The 14899-nt window shown below is 37.5% G+C and overlaps 1 protein-coding gene across 4 annotated transcripts in view; it reads right to left on the bottom strand.

Annotated features, from left to right (window-relative positions):
• The window catches only part of ST18 (ST18 C2H2C-type zinc finger transcription factor), a 198645-nt gene that overhangs the window by 43382 nt on the left and 140364 nt on the right, over positions 1–14899 (bottom strand). For all 4 annotated transcript variants that reach the window (XM_068671696.1, XM_068671698.1, XM_068671697.1 and 1 more), the window contains 3 exons: positions 9185–9375; positions 4129–4926; positions 1163–1297 (listed from right to left, as the gene is read on the bottom strand). In XM_068671696.1, the coding sequence (XP_068527797.1) occupies positions 1163–1297; positions 4129–4926; positions 9185–9375 (1124 nt within the window). The remainder of the gene's footprint in view (positions 1–1162; positions 1298–4128; positions 4927–9184; positions 9376–14899) is intronic.

Here is a 14899-nt window from a genome sequence, read left to right as displayed (position 1 = left end):
TATCTTTACTAAGAGTGATGCCTGTGTAAAACAAAACATCTTTGTATGTCTCCCCTCATGACTTCAATACTGCATTTCCCCCCTTTGGGTGAACAGTACTTCAAGAAAACTGATCGTTCAGTCAACTGGTTTGTTCTATAAAAAAAAAATAAATGTGGTTACAGATATATATATATATATTTTTTTTGGTCAGCAGGACAAAACGTATCTGGTTAGAAGTGTGAAAATCAACAAGGACTTATTAATTTTAACTTTTTAAGAAGTTAATGCTGCTAGAGCCTTCCAAATGCAGCAGCCTGCTTAACTCAGCAGACATTTCCATAAATACAGTTTAGTAACAGATTAAAAAAAAATATAAAATAGACCTGCAGTTAGAAACAGAACAGCAGTAAAGTGCAACTATCCTTTAATGTATTGTTATGCATGCCACCACAGAAAACAATCTATGTTGTTTAAACAACTAATTTCACATTAAGTTTTGGCTTATTATACAACAATGCATTGCATCACATTGAAGGATTACACACACAAACCAGGGCAATCAGATCAGCACAGTTAGAAATAAATAGGGAAATTCAGGCTAGACTGGCCATACCAAGGTTAGCATGCTACAGTCCTAGGGGAGTGACTTGCTGTGGACCACTGTTGTGATATGCTGATGAAAGTAACTTCTTCGAGCTCAGTAGTAAGAAGGTCACTCGAAATATCTCTGTACGGCATGCCCAGGCCTCTTAAGTTAGCAGCAATGTGAAAACAGCAGCCTCAGTGGGTGATTACAGCAAATCAAGTCAGAGGCCTGAAGCAGACAGGTAATCTCTGTTCTCTGTTCCTTACATGCAGCATACAATATTCATAATGCTACATTATGCAGGTCTTTCCACAACACAGGGATAGTTTGGCTCTGATCTTGTTCTTCCCAAGATAAGATCTGGTGGATCTTATCAGGCCACCAGATAAGTCTATTGCTATTTGTAGTGTGTCTGATAAGTAGTGAGTGAACTTCACAAGTGTGGGAACTAGGACCATGGTCAAGAGCTGGATGGCTCCTCTCAGACTCATTCTTCATTCTCCCTGAGAAAAAGAACATTTCTTTTCCAGCATGAGTACCCAATACCAGGCCAGATACAGTTCTGACTCTGGACTTCAGGTTGATGATACTCACTTTCTAGTGGTACTCTAACTTTATGTGGACAGCCTGAGAGACTGCGGTGGTGGGGGTACAGCCCAGTCACGTGCCCTGTGCCATCACATCCTGGGATGGGACATTTGGTTTCTCTCTTTTCAGGCCTTGGTGAATCTGCAGAGAAATCAGATAAGGACTTTGATTGGTTTTAGACCCTGCCTACAGTAAGCTGAGTGATCTTATCAGGATGTTAATATCTATTTTGTACTTCAAACAATATTCATACACAAAGTTTTAACAGATTTAGGTGATTTCAGCATCTTTTTATTTTTATTTTTTTTTATACTGTGTGCTCCCCACTCCCAGTACACCATTTATGTCATAAACTGTATAGCTTTAGGACTGTGGTATCATTTTTTCCATTCAGAACCTCAAAGAGGACAGAAGCCACAATCCAATAAGCCAGAAAACTGGCAGCAAGATCTATAAATGAATGAATAAATAAATAAATAAATAAACAAGAAACAAAACAAAACAAAACCACAATCTTTTACTCTGTTAATGTCAGGCTTCAGGAATCTGGGACAACCAAATAAAAGATGAGGTGCAAAGCAAACAAACAAACATAAAAGCATTTCAACCAGAAGCCATTCCTTAAATATCACAAATCTGTAGGCTGTAGGTTCTTTGTTAGGAAACTGAATACATGCCACTTTACATTTGAGAGGCAAGGCAAGCAGCTCCCTCTGGTACACAAGGCAATGCCTCTTTGTGGAACAACCCACAATGACAGTGAAAACATGGAGCAGCCGATACCCTTTCAAAGGCAAGGTCTCAGCCCAGCCCCAGAGCTACCACTCTGTAATGGCCACAGTGCATCCCCAGTTTTGTTTTCAAGCACCTAGAATTGTGCAAGAAGCACTGGTCGGAAAGCCTTTATTTGATTTCCAATGCAGGATCAAAATTCTGGGTGAGAAAGGAATGAATTCTGGTCCAGAAAATCTCTTGTGAGAAATCTGCAGGAGGAAGTGGCCGCATAAATTGCTGAGGATGGTTTTAGCTCAACCTGTGATTGGCTGCCAACAGCATTCAGTGCTGGGGGAGAAAACAGCCGCAGCCAGCACAGGGAGCAGCCTCCTTCAAGCTCATTTTGTTGGACTGCAAGGTAGGACATGCTCAGACACAGGACTGACAGAGACAGCTGAGGGTTAAAATTCTTGGCAAGACTTTAGTTAAAAAAAAATAATAAACAAAAAAAAATAGGGAGGAAAGAAAATAGATGGAACATCAACAGAAGACTACATGTTTTTTAGAATCACTGCGAATGTAAAGTGCTGCAGTGGTGGACAGAAAATAAAGAGGGACCTTAAAATATGATTTAATTTTTTCCCCAGTAATTGGAAAGGTTTATCATTAAAAAGATAGGAAAACGTAAATTTAAGCCATGTTTTTCTGATGTAGCATCCAAGAAAGAAAATTAAGAGCTGATGGATCTGATAGTGGATTTTCAGCACCAGAAATAAAAAAACAGCTAATTATGTAAAATGAAAAAAAAAAAAAAAAAAAAAAAGTGCCTGGTGCTACATTGACTAAAATCATACAGTGTTTATACAGCCTGAAGAAAGCCTAGTTTGTTCCTCCATTAATGTAACTTCTGAACTCACCTGCAAAATATGGCTAATAACAATATGAAGCAAAATCAGGAAGGGCCAAATTTTGCCATGCTTATCATCATACCCCCTTCTATGTGTGCTGTGAGAATGTCATATTTGTCACATTGACTCCAGTATGAACTCTGGTAAACAAAGCTGATCTCAGCATAAAAAAAAAAAAAGGTATCTGCAAAATTCTGTTATATATTACAGTAATCTGAGCAAATAAAGGTTAATATAGTTTTACAAGGAGGTAGACTAACACCTTGCATGTACAACTAATGGAAAGACTCAGACAGAAGAATAAGATGGACGATATGCATTTTCTGCCTGAATACAACAGAAAATATGCATACTTGCAACTGCTAAATAAAATGGTCAGTTATCTTACACAGTAAAGTCTTTAGATAACTAAACTACTCTAATATTTGCAAATGCCACAGAAGTAAATACATGGATTCTAACATAATGCTCTAAAGTGTTAAAAGTAATTTCAGAAATACCAAAGTAAATCTATTTTTTTAACAAAAGCAGAAATTGCAGCAATGCTGGGGTGACCTTACTATATTTGGAAGCCAAAAAAGGAAAAGTGAAAAGACAGATGAATATATTGTTACTTACTACAGCAGAAAATGTGCTTATAAAATGACATCTTTTGTCATTCTGTAAGTATTCTCAGTTGAGGATTTTCAAACCAGATAACCCAGTTTACAAATCAAACACAAATCTTTTAAATCTCCACTTCTGGAAGCCCAATTAGATGCTGAAAACGGAGCAATGTTCCTGCAGCTTCGTAGGAAGTCACAAAGCACCAGAAACGATAAAAGATTTTGGAACTTACTGGTAATTCTACTGATGGTGAATGAGGCAGAAGAGCACGGCATGTGCTTTCCTGGCTGTAGTAAAATGTAATGTTGATACATGAAGTAGACAGAACTCGGAAAACACATGGCTTAGGAATTAGGTGGTATGTATGGAAGAGGCCAATTTTTCACCCTAACCTTTCCTTAAGCATGGTTTTAATGCCTTCTTTTTTGGCTGCTGAAATTCAGGAGCTCTGTGGAGGAGGAAGCGGAGGAGGAGGAGAAGGAGGAGAAGGAATGTCAGTGCCAGCTACAGAGCCCTTTTAGTAGCCATTACTGATCATTTCACATAGTGGTTTGGCAGGATGCCAAGTACCCAGTGTTTAACCTGGTTAGATGTAAGGCACTAGTGTGAAGGTACGTAATTAGCAAAATTACCAGCTAAATTCCAGATTCTTTACTGCTGCTATAAAACCTAGCTCAGAATCCTTTATCAGTCACAGGATAAATGTTTAAGCCATTAAGAACAGCCAAAAAAATACTTCCTTACGTTTGTTGCTAAATAACTGTCTCCCACCAATGTCAATAACTTTGGTTTGTCTCCTTTCCCCTGCTAGATGCTCCAGGAGAAACCTATCCAGTTCCTTGTAGGTGCTGTGAAAAACATGCCCTTGCTCTGCCTGCAGAGCTATTGCTTCTTCTAGCAAACTCAAGTTCCCTTTTGTTTTGTCCAGCTCAACTGACATTTCTGTTGTTTCTGACAGGCACTCATTGTCATCTTCTTCACTTTCAGGGAATGCATTCTGAATTCTCTTCTCAAAAGGATCTGGGTGAGACTCCTGGGGTGCTCTTAGCTCTGTTTCTGAATCACAAAGTATTTCACAAGGACTAAATTCTACCTCTTCCTTCTTAATTTCTGGGACTTCCAGGATGCTAGGTTGATTACACTCTACAACATATTTCTGAGTTAGATGGGGTTTTGCACTAGCTTCTTCTGAGAAATTTGAGGAGCTGTCCCACTCATTATCCATGATTTCAGAGTTACTTTCATTTTCCTCAGATGAACAATATTTGGGGTCAGAAATAACAGTCTTTTCCTTTCCTTCAGCTGAATTAATCATATAACATTCATCAGTGTCATCACTTTCTGTTTTTAGAGATTGGATACCGCTATCATTTAGATTTTCTGTCACTGCTTGAGTGGGTGCATCTTTTGCTAATTTTCCCATGTTCATCAAAGACTTGGCCATGGCATCTTGATAGCTCGAATAGTTATCTTTTCTTTGACTGGAATTTTCTTGCCCACCCGAATGAAGAGTTTCCTCAGATGGCTTTGGATTCCTGTCCCCTATATATTAAAAAAAAAAAGAAAAAAAAAAGAGAGAGAGAGAGAGAAGAGGGAGAGATGAAAATACATAAGAATAACTGCTTGTATCTTCTAGAAAACTCTGGAATGATTAAATTCACCAAAGCTGTATTTGACATGACTGCTTGTACCATCAGGAAAAACCCTTCTAAGATTATATCTACTTTATATTATTGTTCCAAAGCTACATGCAAAATAAATATGTTACCATTTTTTGCTGATGGTAAAGATATATATTGTTTTAGAACACACAACTTCATTTTATAAATATACATGTATACAAATATATATGTATACAAAGTATACATATATACAAACATACTATATATGCACAATCTATTTAATCTATGCATATACACATACAAGCACATGCATTTAAAAATTCCTCTAATCTATTTTCACTTTTCTTTCATCTAAGATTCCCAAATATTTTCTCAAAATAGATCCTAATTACTTTTTTAGTCCCATGAAAGACCTTGGTGGAAAAACCATCAATACTTCACAAAGGGCAAGCTCCTGGTCACCATTGCAATTGCCACATTAAGTGATATATCAGGTCATGCACAGGCAAACAGAAATGGTTGTTATGTACAGACTCATAAAGGACTTGTTAAAGACACCACTGAAGTGCATCCTGTCTTTATAAACATCTTTCTTCAGAAGAAAAGCAGCAGCCAGCAGGTAATAGAGGCTGCATGTAGGAGAGGTGGTCGGTGAGGAAGACAATATGCCTTTTGTATCTCGTTTAATTTTTTATAAACATTTCCTCTGACAAGGACACTCAAAAATACATCTCCATCATCTTCCTTTCTGGTAATTATCTCTCTAAAATCAACACTGGTTTGCCAGGATCAAGTAAATATTGCCATAGTAACTAAAAGCATTTTTGGATGAAGGGAAGAATTTAGTCACAACACTAGCCCCTTCAATAATGCTGATTATAGGGTACATTCTTTTGTTGGGATCTATTCAACATAAACTGAAAAATTTAACATTTTACTTCCTAGAAAGGAGGATGAATAAACAAGTACAGACTATTTCCCAAGATGTATCTGTTCTCTCCTGAATCAGAAGAACTCCAGGTTTAAATAATAAATTAAGCATAGTCTAAAATGCAAATGAGGTTTCTCTCCATAACACAGCAAGCTATTAAGAGAAAGTGTAAAGGGTTATGATAATTTTAAAGTATTATGAACTACAGAAAACAAATAAAAAGCATTTTCAGTGAATATGTCCAATTCATTGAACTATTCTCTCAATCCACTTAACTACCCACATGTGTACAATAATGATTTATAGACATTATACCTAATTATGCATATTTGGGCTGTGTTAGAGTGCCTAACAAAAGCTCTAGAAAGCAACAATTACCTCTGTTGCTTAGCTACATAGTTTAAAATATTCCTATTAAGTGCAGATTATTGTGGAGGGGAAAAGGGGGACAAAAATGCACATGTGCACCACAATGCATTTCACTTTACTGCTGCCAAACTGTTAGCATTTTGGGTCATTTCCAGTTTACATAATTGTTTGGTTCAACTGTTTGTTATATGTTAAAAGAAAATATTGATTAATTCTTATTCTTCTTCAGAAAATTGGGCTCATGCAGGGAGAGGTGGCCTTGTGCACTGTGTGCATAAAGTTATGTTTAAAAAAAAAGTCTGTAAACCGTAATGTAACTTTTTAGCAGCTGGTCCAGTACCACACACATTGCAGTATTCTGAATAAAGAAGTCTGTTGTCTTTCACATATCAGCAAGTAAGAATGATGATTTGGCTCTCTAACAAACTTCAGTTAAATGGGTTTTTATTATTTGCTTTTCTGCCATTTGGAGAAGAACACAATAACATCACTAGGTTACTTCAAGAAGTAAGTTCTAGTTTTAAAAGTCTTTCCACCCTTCAAAACATAAACAAAACAAACAAACAAAAAGCTTGATAATAGTAAAAGATATTTTTTGATTATTTTTCTAGGTGAAAGATGAAAAATAACATAAAAGCTTCATAACAAGGTGTTTGCTCCTTAAGTCATCACAATCGATGCTAAAACTAGGAGTTTTTTTAAGTTAAATCTCTTAAAATTATTGTTGAACCAGTCTTAATGGTACAGCTCTCTCAGCTTTGCTTTTCACTCTATAAGCTCCAAATTTACTTTAAAAAATAATCAAAACTCCGTTTAGTTTACAGTTGCATCAATGCACAAACTGAAACATTAACAGATGCAACAAGAATTATGAATTCACAATTAAATGAGCAATTTTACAGTAAGAAATTAAAAATAAACTTACATATCCAGATCAGTTTTATGCTCTAGCTGAGGTTTGTTTGTAACTACTTTAACTAGTAATAGTTAAATAGTAGTACAAAAAGAATAGCTCATATTATCAGTGACATAAGCAGATTGGGATAATTCTAATCAGTGCCAAATAAAGATTTCTGAATTATTTTTCTTTTCTTTTGACTGAATAGCGGAGTGTAAATAAGGTTCTCCTATGCTTATGCAAATAGACCTGGGCCAACACCTGCCTTTTAATAAATAAATAAATAACTTAGTTTCATCTGTATATGGCGTAAGTTCTACCTGTACAATCATCAAAATGCTTTCCCTTCTGCAATTTTCCAATTTTCCCCATCTGTGAAGGGTACAGACATAAGGGAAAGAAAACCACATTACTGAGGGTGGCTCTGAATGGTCAGAAACCAGGGTGAATAAATACAAGAATATCTTAAACCAAAAAAAAAAAAAAAGAAGAAGAAAAGAAAGAAAGAAAAAGAAAGGAAGAAGAAAGAGAGAAAGAAAGAGAGAAAGAGAGAAGGAAAAAAGGAAGGAAAGAAGGAAGGAAAGAAAGAAGGGAGGAAGGAACCAGAATTTTTACTCAAATGTCAAATGGCTTCCCTTCAGATTTCTGATGTTAGAGGATAATTATATTCCTTACAGTCTAGACAGGCACTGAGATCTATGACGGTTTTTGTTTGATTAATTTAGCTTGGTAATGACGCAAAAAAAAAAAAAAAAAAAAAAAAAAAAAAAGAGAGAGAGAGATTTGGGTGTCACCTTATTATTTAATACTCTGTTTGTAGTGGGAGCTCCCTTCTAGGCTTTCACACCGATGGGATGCAGATCTCTGGAAGAGACCCCCTAGAAGTCTTATGAGTGTCAACTGATTAAAATAGAACCAGGATTTGACTCTTTAATATGAAAGACAGTTGTCTTCTTCTACCTGTTTGTAGTTAGGAGGTCAGGGGTGAGGACAATTTGTTTCTAAGGAAATCTATTTAGAATGGATAAGGTCTAAATTCTTAATATCAGTTCTGTTTCCTTCAAAAACGTTTGAGAAGTTTGTACAAAAAACAGGGCAAAGGAATAAGAATATAAACCATTGTTAAATTCCTGCAATAACCAACAATTCATTCTGTTTTCACAGTATCTATGATTAGTAATTTTTCAGTCCCAGACCACTTTGTTTTTATCTTTATATTTGTCATCAAATGATGACCTTTCCCTTTAAAATACATGCAGCATAAACTCTATGGATTTCTCCTCACTTTCCTGAGTAACAATTTGTACAGGATGACATATACAACATCCATTTTAGTTTGAAATTTCTTGGCCATCTTGAATATATATATAAGGAAATATATATATAAGGAAAGAGTCATAAAGATATGCTATATCTTTCCGTCTCTTCATCCTCCTCCACATTTTGTATTATACACATTGCAGAAGTTTCTATAAATTGTCAGACATGTTTGGCTTAGCAGAGTTGAAATAACAAGTATAAAAGTGCTGAGTCTAATAATCATGTCAAACAGAACACATGTAGCAGTCACATGCATGAAATTGCTTTGCTAAATGTTAAAGTCAACAATGTATTGCTAAGCTCTTTTTTTTTTTTTTTCCCCCTCTTAAGAGCTTGATATATTCCCATGAAAATCTGCTCTTCATAAATGTGTTTTTCTCAGTGGGGGCATAACCTTGTTTTTTGACAGAGCTAGTGGAGAAGCAGATGCTGCTCCATATCTGACCTGCTGCAGTAGTTGCCTGTCTGTGAGACCTACAAAGCATTTACTAGACCCCAGGAAGAGTTTGTACAAAATAATCGGATGGTTAAACCTAGACAGAAATGAGCCGTTCCAACTCCATTACAAGCCAAATACATTTTGCATCCTTTCGAAAATACTGTTTCATAGCTCCGTTTCTGTGGAATACAGATTTCAGCAGAACCCCACTACATGACTACCTGGAGCTGAACTGCTTTCGAGGACACTGATATCTTCCTGTAAATCTGTTCTGTCTTCATTTTCTTCTTTGCATTCCAAGCTGGGGCTGTAGTGGCGGGGCTTCATTAACAGGGACTTCCTTTTGTTGACAGGTATGCCTGAAATCTGCTCTTCAGCTTTTCTCTTCTTAGCCATGGAGCATTTGTAGGCACTGCAATGATCAATGGACAACAATAGAGAAAAAAGTGGGAGAAGTGAGAGGTAAATTGTTTAAAGAGATACAACCATCCTTTAGTTTATATTTCAATTATAAAGGAGAGGACTAACAAAATATTAATTCACATGATTAATTCACATGCAGTTTCAAGTTGTGTTTAGAGGATATTTAATGTTAGTTTATGTACTCAAGGTTCAGGACACAGGCAGATACACCATTCTTCTCATTGTTGCTGAAATCTCTTTGGGGAAAGGGGAATGAAGAGACAAAACCAAAAAAAAAAAAAGCCCGTAACTCAATACATTTAAACTTAAGTAAACATATGTTAATTTAAACTCTTCTATGCAGTAAAATACACCCAGGAAAAGATGAATGAAGATATAGGCTGGGCTTATGATCCAGAGAAACAGCTAAAGGGAAAAATACACTACCAGTTATAGCATCCCAATCCTTTAGCTTCATTATCTTTTCGCCAGTATGAATATTTTCTTGTGTACTTTGTGTTGCTGATCACAAAGTGATGAGGTTTTACTCATTCGTTTGATAACTGGTATAAAGTTAAGATTAAGATAAGCATGTGATTTAACAACCGGTTTTACTATTGTTGATAATAACTAAAAAGAGCCACACAGAATCAGGGTGGTGGGATACCATAAATTTTATACTTTTAATGTGGCATTTGTTTTTTTGTATTTTTACACCTAATGCAATCATCAGGTCCCATTCATGCTATTTAATTCTCCCCTCTTTATTACAGTGCTCCACACCCACCTGGGCTAACCCAATTGCAACATCATCTTGGAATATGCCCATTTCTTGTCTTGTCTTGTACAAGTCCATGGGTTGTGACTGCTTAGGTATTTTGGTGCTGCTTTGAGTATTTTTTTAAACAAGCCAAGTTTTTTTTTTTTTTTTAATTAGTATTTTGAACAAGCTTCATTGTCTTTTCTATAGGAAGAAGAATGTCAAAGCTGTTTATTATAAAACTGTGATGGGGAAAAAGAAAGCAAACTTTGACCAAACATCTATTGTGTATGACCAGAAAACATAACACATATTTGTGTCATGCTAATTTTGCAGATGAAAGGTGATATTTAAGTCTCCTTTAAGTTTCCATGTATTCACATAAGCTGGAAATTCAATCATACACTTTGAATTCAATTTTTAGACACTGCATGCAGTTCAACTACAGAAAATGTGTCAGACACTGTACCTTCAGAACATTTTTGCAATATGACTCTCTCAGTATCAGTCCCAAGCATTGGTTCCATTTCATTAGCTTCAGCCATAAGAGTCTAATTTTAGCTCTTCTTTGGCCACTATCTAGACTCTGGAAAGAGGTTTCACCAGAGAGTTCAGATTGGATATTAGGATATTAGGAAGAATTTCACCGAGAGGGTTGCGGAGCCCTAGAATAGGCTCCCTAGGGGAGTGGTCTCAGCACCAAGCTTTTTGGAGTACAAGAATTGTTTGGACAATGCTCTCAGACACATTGTCTGATTTTTGGGTGGTCCTGTGTGGAGCCAGGACATGGACTCTGTGATCCTTTTGGGACCCTTTCAACTCCGGATATTCAGTGGTTCTCTGATCCCTCTAAAAACTAGATATACCTGATAAACTGGGTGATCTAATCCCTGGAACAGGCCTTGCCCAGTCTAGCTGCCTAACTTATGGAAGAATGACATGAGAAGAGATGAGTGTTTTTTAATAAAGTATATTTTTAGCAGATTTGATTTTTTTTTCCAGCTCTTACAAGTATTGGCCTGCATGTTAATTTGCATCTACAGATATGTAATAAAGCTTTTGTCATCATGCATCTAATCGGCATGGCATTTAGATGATACTTCATACAATACCTCACTAAAGAGTCCTGAACCTTCAACACCCTTTTTAAAATAACTTTATATGTAAGTGATTTTGCATGGATTTATTGTTTTCTCACACACAATATTCTAATAAATTTATGTAATATGAATTATAGTGTTCATATTATAGCTGTCAGAGATCAAAAAAACTACCTATATGAATCTGTGTAATCCACTCAATGGTTTCTCAATCTTAGGCACCCCCAGCATGCATTACAAATCTACAAAATACCCTTAGGTGTTAGGTTTTGCATTTGTCTCACTGACTTTGCTGTAAGATTTGAAAAAATAAAATAAAATCAATGTCTGCAGAGAACTCCTATTGGTTACAGATATTACAAGCTCAACAGCATAAATTAATCCTTCCAAGGTATCTTATGCGCAGTAAATTGGCTCAGGTTCTGATTGTTTTGGATAAAACCATATGACTAACTTGAACTTTTTGTTTTTTTAAAAATACCCATTTTTGGCTAAGCACCTTTTTGGCAAACCATTATTGCAAATATGAAAGACATGGAAATATGAAGATCTGCAGTTTGGGGGTGGGGGGGGGGATGTTAAAATTCTACCATATGTATCTTAAACACAGTGGATATTCCTCATATTCTGAACGCTCAAATGTTACGGGCATCTGCAACACTAACCATCTGATGTAGTTGAAAATATTACAGCTTCTCAATTATTTCTCTGTTTATTAATAGACGATAACATGAATATCACATTAAAGTTCAGAATCACAACAGAATAAGTGTCTCATTGGAAATGATGTCCATATAACAGACATCAGAGATGGATGTGGTGCAGATGAATATGCATAATTTGTTTCTAAGAAAGTACAATCAAGTGTTTCTTAATTCATAATTGTGAACAACAGTTCATACCATTCATGTTGTTTCAGGCAAAATGAATAAATGACAGATGTTTGAAAACACTTCACATGCTGTTGCTTTATTAAACAAAACCTTCACTAGATTTACCTTTGACTCTTCCTCATTTATTTGTCAAGCTTCAAATTTACCTCCAGTAGTTATCATACCAGTATTTAGGACAAGATGAATTTCCATTGTTTAAGTCCCCTTTGACAAAACTACAGCTGTTTCTCACACAAGCAAAATTAATATATTTTTAGAACAGAATTTCCAATTAAATCATCTAGTATGCCCTCTGGTGTAACACAGGTCATAGAACTTCATCTAGCTCTTCAGCATTAAACCTGTAACTTGTCTGACTATCATGTATATTCTAGTTAAGGTAAGGAAAAATGTAATCAGAAGATTGCTGCTGTGGGTTGGCACAGCAGCTGTTAAGGCCACTGGTATTTCACCACAACTATGAAGGATAGCCACAAACACAGACATCAGCAAATCACAGACAAGACAAGGTACTACTACAATACTACTGCCACCTGCTCTCTGAAGTCCCATTTTGGGAAATGAGAGCACAAGAATCCCACTTGACTATAACTGCCATGATCTGGCAGTAGCAGAGACAGCTTTGATTAAGGCTGCTTATATGACCTGACCCTGTGTATTCTTTTGGATCACAATGGAGCTTCACCTTCTGAAGAAAAGTAACTTGAAGTTCTGTTTTGGTAAAATTTCAGGCATCAGTTTTGCTCACAGTTTACAGCAGTAAATCAAAAATTGCTTCCTCAGTGTCAGAACAGGAGGCCTACATACAGATCTGCTGGAAGCCCATTGATCATTTTAGAAAGTTTCTCGTTACCTTATCCTTATCATATCTGTCTCTGTACATGAACACCACACACCCAGATTTCCTCTATAGTTCCCATCATTTTAAGATAAGTGAATACAAGAGTTGCCACTTTACATACAATCATTCTTGACACCTACCACAGGAGGATGAAAACAAAAACAGAATCACAGAATCACAGAATTTCTAGGTTGGAAGAGACCTCAAGATCATCGAGTCCAACCTCTAACCTAACACAAACAGTACCCACTAAACCATATCCCTAAGCTCTACATCTAAACGTCTTTTAAAGACTTCCAGGGATGGTGACTCCACCACTTCCCTGGGCAGCTTGTTCCAATGTCTAACAACCCTTTCAATAAAGAAGTTCTTCCTAACATCTAACCTAAAACTCCCCTGGCACAACTTTAGCCCATTTCCCCTCGTCCTGTCACCAGGCAGTGGGAGAACAGGCCAACCCCCACCTCACTACAGCCTCCTTTAAGATATCTTAATAAGCGATAAGGTCGCCCCTGAGCCCCCTCTTCTCCAGGCTGAACAAGCCCAGCTCCTTCAGCTGCTCCTCGTAGGACTTGTTCTCCAGGCCCCTCACCAGCTTCGTCACCCTTCTTTGGACCCGCTCAAGCACCTCGATATCCTTCTTGTAGCGAGGGGCCCAAAACTGAACACAGTACTCGAGGTGTGGCCTCACCAGAGCCGAGTACAGGGGGACGATCACCTCCCTAGCCCTGCTGGTCACACTGTTTCTGATACAAGCCAGGATGCCGTTGGCCTTCTTGGCCACCTGAGCACACTGCTGGCTCATATTCAGCCGACTATCCACCACCACTCCCAGGTCCTTCTCTGCCTGGCAGCTCTCCAACCACTCATCTTCCAGCCTGTAGCTCTGCTTGGGGTTATTGCGCCCCAGGTGCAGGACCTGGCACTTGGACTTGCTGAACTTCATGCAGTTGACCTCAGCCCATCAGTGCAGCCTATCCAGATCCTCCTGCAGAGCCTTCCTACCCTCAAGCAGATCGACACATGCACCTAGCTTGGTGTCATCTGCAAACTTACTGAGGGTGCACTCAATGCCCTCATCCAGATCATCAATGAATATATTAAAGAGGATGGGCCCCAGCACCGAGCCCTGGGGGACGCCACTAGTGACCGGCCTCCAACAGGACTTGACTCCATTTACCACGACTCTTTGGGCTCGCCTATCCAGCCAGTTTCCAACCCAACGAAGCGTGCGCCAGTCCAAGCCAAGAGCAGCCAATTTCTTGAGGAGAATGCTGTGGGAGACGGTGTCAAAAGCCTTGCTGAAGTCAAGGTAGACCACATCCACAGCCTTTCCCTTGTCCACCCAGCGCATCACTTTGTCATAGAAGGAGATCAGGTTCGTCAAGCAGGACCTGCCTTTCATAAACCCATGCTGACTGGGCCTGATCACCTGCTTGCCCTGCAAGTGCTGCATGATGACTCTCAAGAGAACAAAAACAAACAAACAAAAAAACACAAACCAAAAACAGTTGTTGCTTTTTTCCTAGGAAATGCAAATTGGTCTTCATAGGCCAGACAGAGATTTTTCAATGCCAGAAGAATATATTCTTGTGTTTGGCATTGACTGTTTATACTGTTGTTTTTGACTTTAACTGGAATCTACTAGTTTGCAAGAGGCAGTTTAAAGGTCTACCACTTACCAGCAATTCCCTTATTTCCTTTCTTTTCTACATTACAGTGCTTAAAAGTAAGAATGATTGATAATGGACACTGAGAATTTTACTACTATGAAAAGAATATATCTGTCCATTTGTAACATTCATGGCACGTCGAGTTTATCATTGTCTTAAACTTTCTATTTCTTTCTTTTCCTTATGCGCATTCACACATACACACATGTACTTTAGCACAGATTTGTCAAGCTGTAGTTTGTCAAATGGTAAACCTATAATTTAGCT

The sequence above is a fragment of the Anas acuta genome, chromosome 2 (assembly GCF_963932015.1).
Source record: "Anas acuta chromosome 2, bAnaAcu1.1, whole genome shotgun sequence".
NCBI classification, from domain to species: domain Eukaryota; kingdom Metazoa; phylum Chordata; class Aves; order Anseriformes; family Anatidae; genus Anas; species Anas acuta.
The sequence above is the reverse complement of the archived record's forward strand: the minus strand, read 5'-3'. Positions and strand labels throughout refer to the sequence as shown.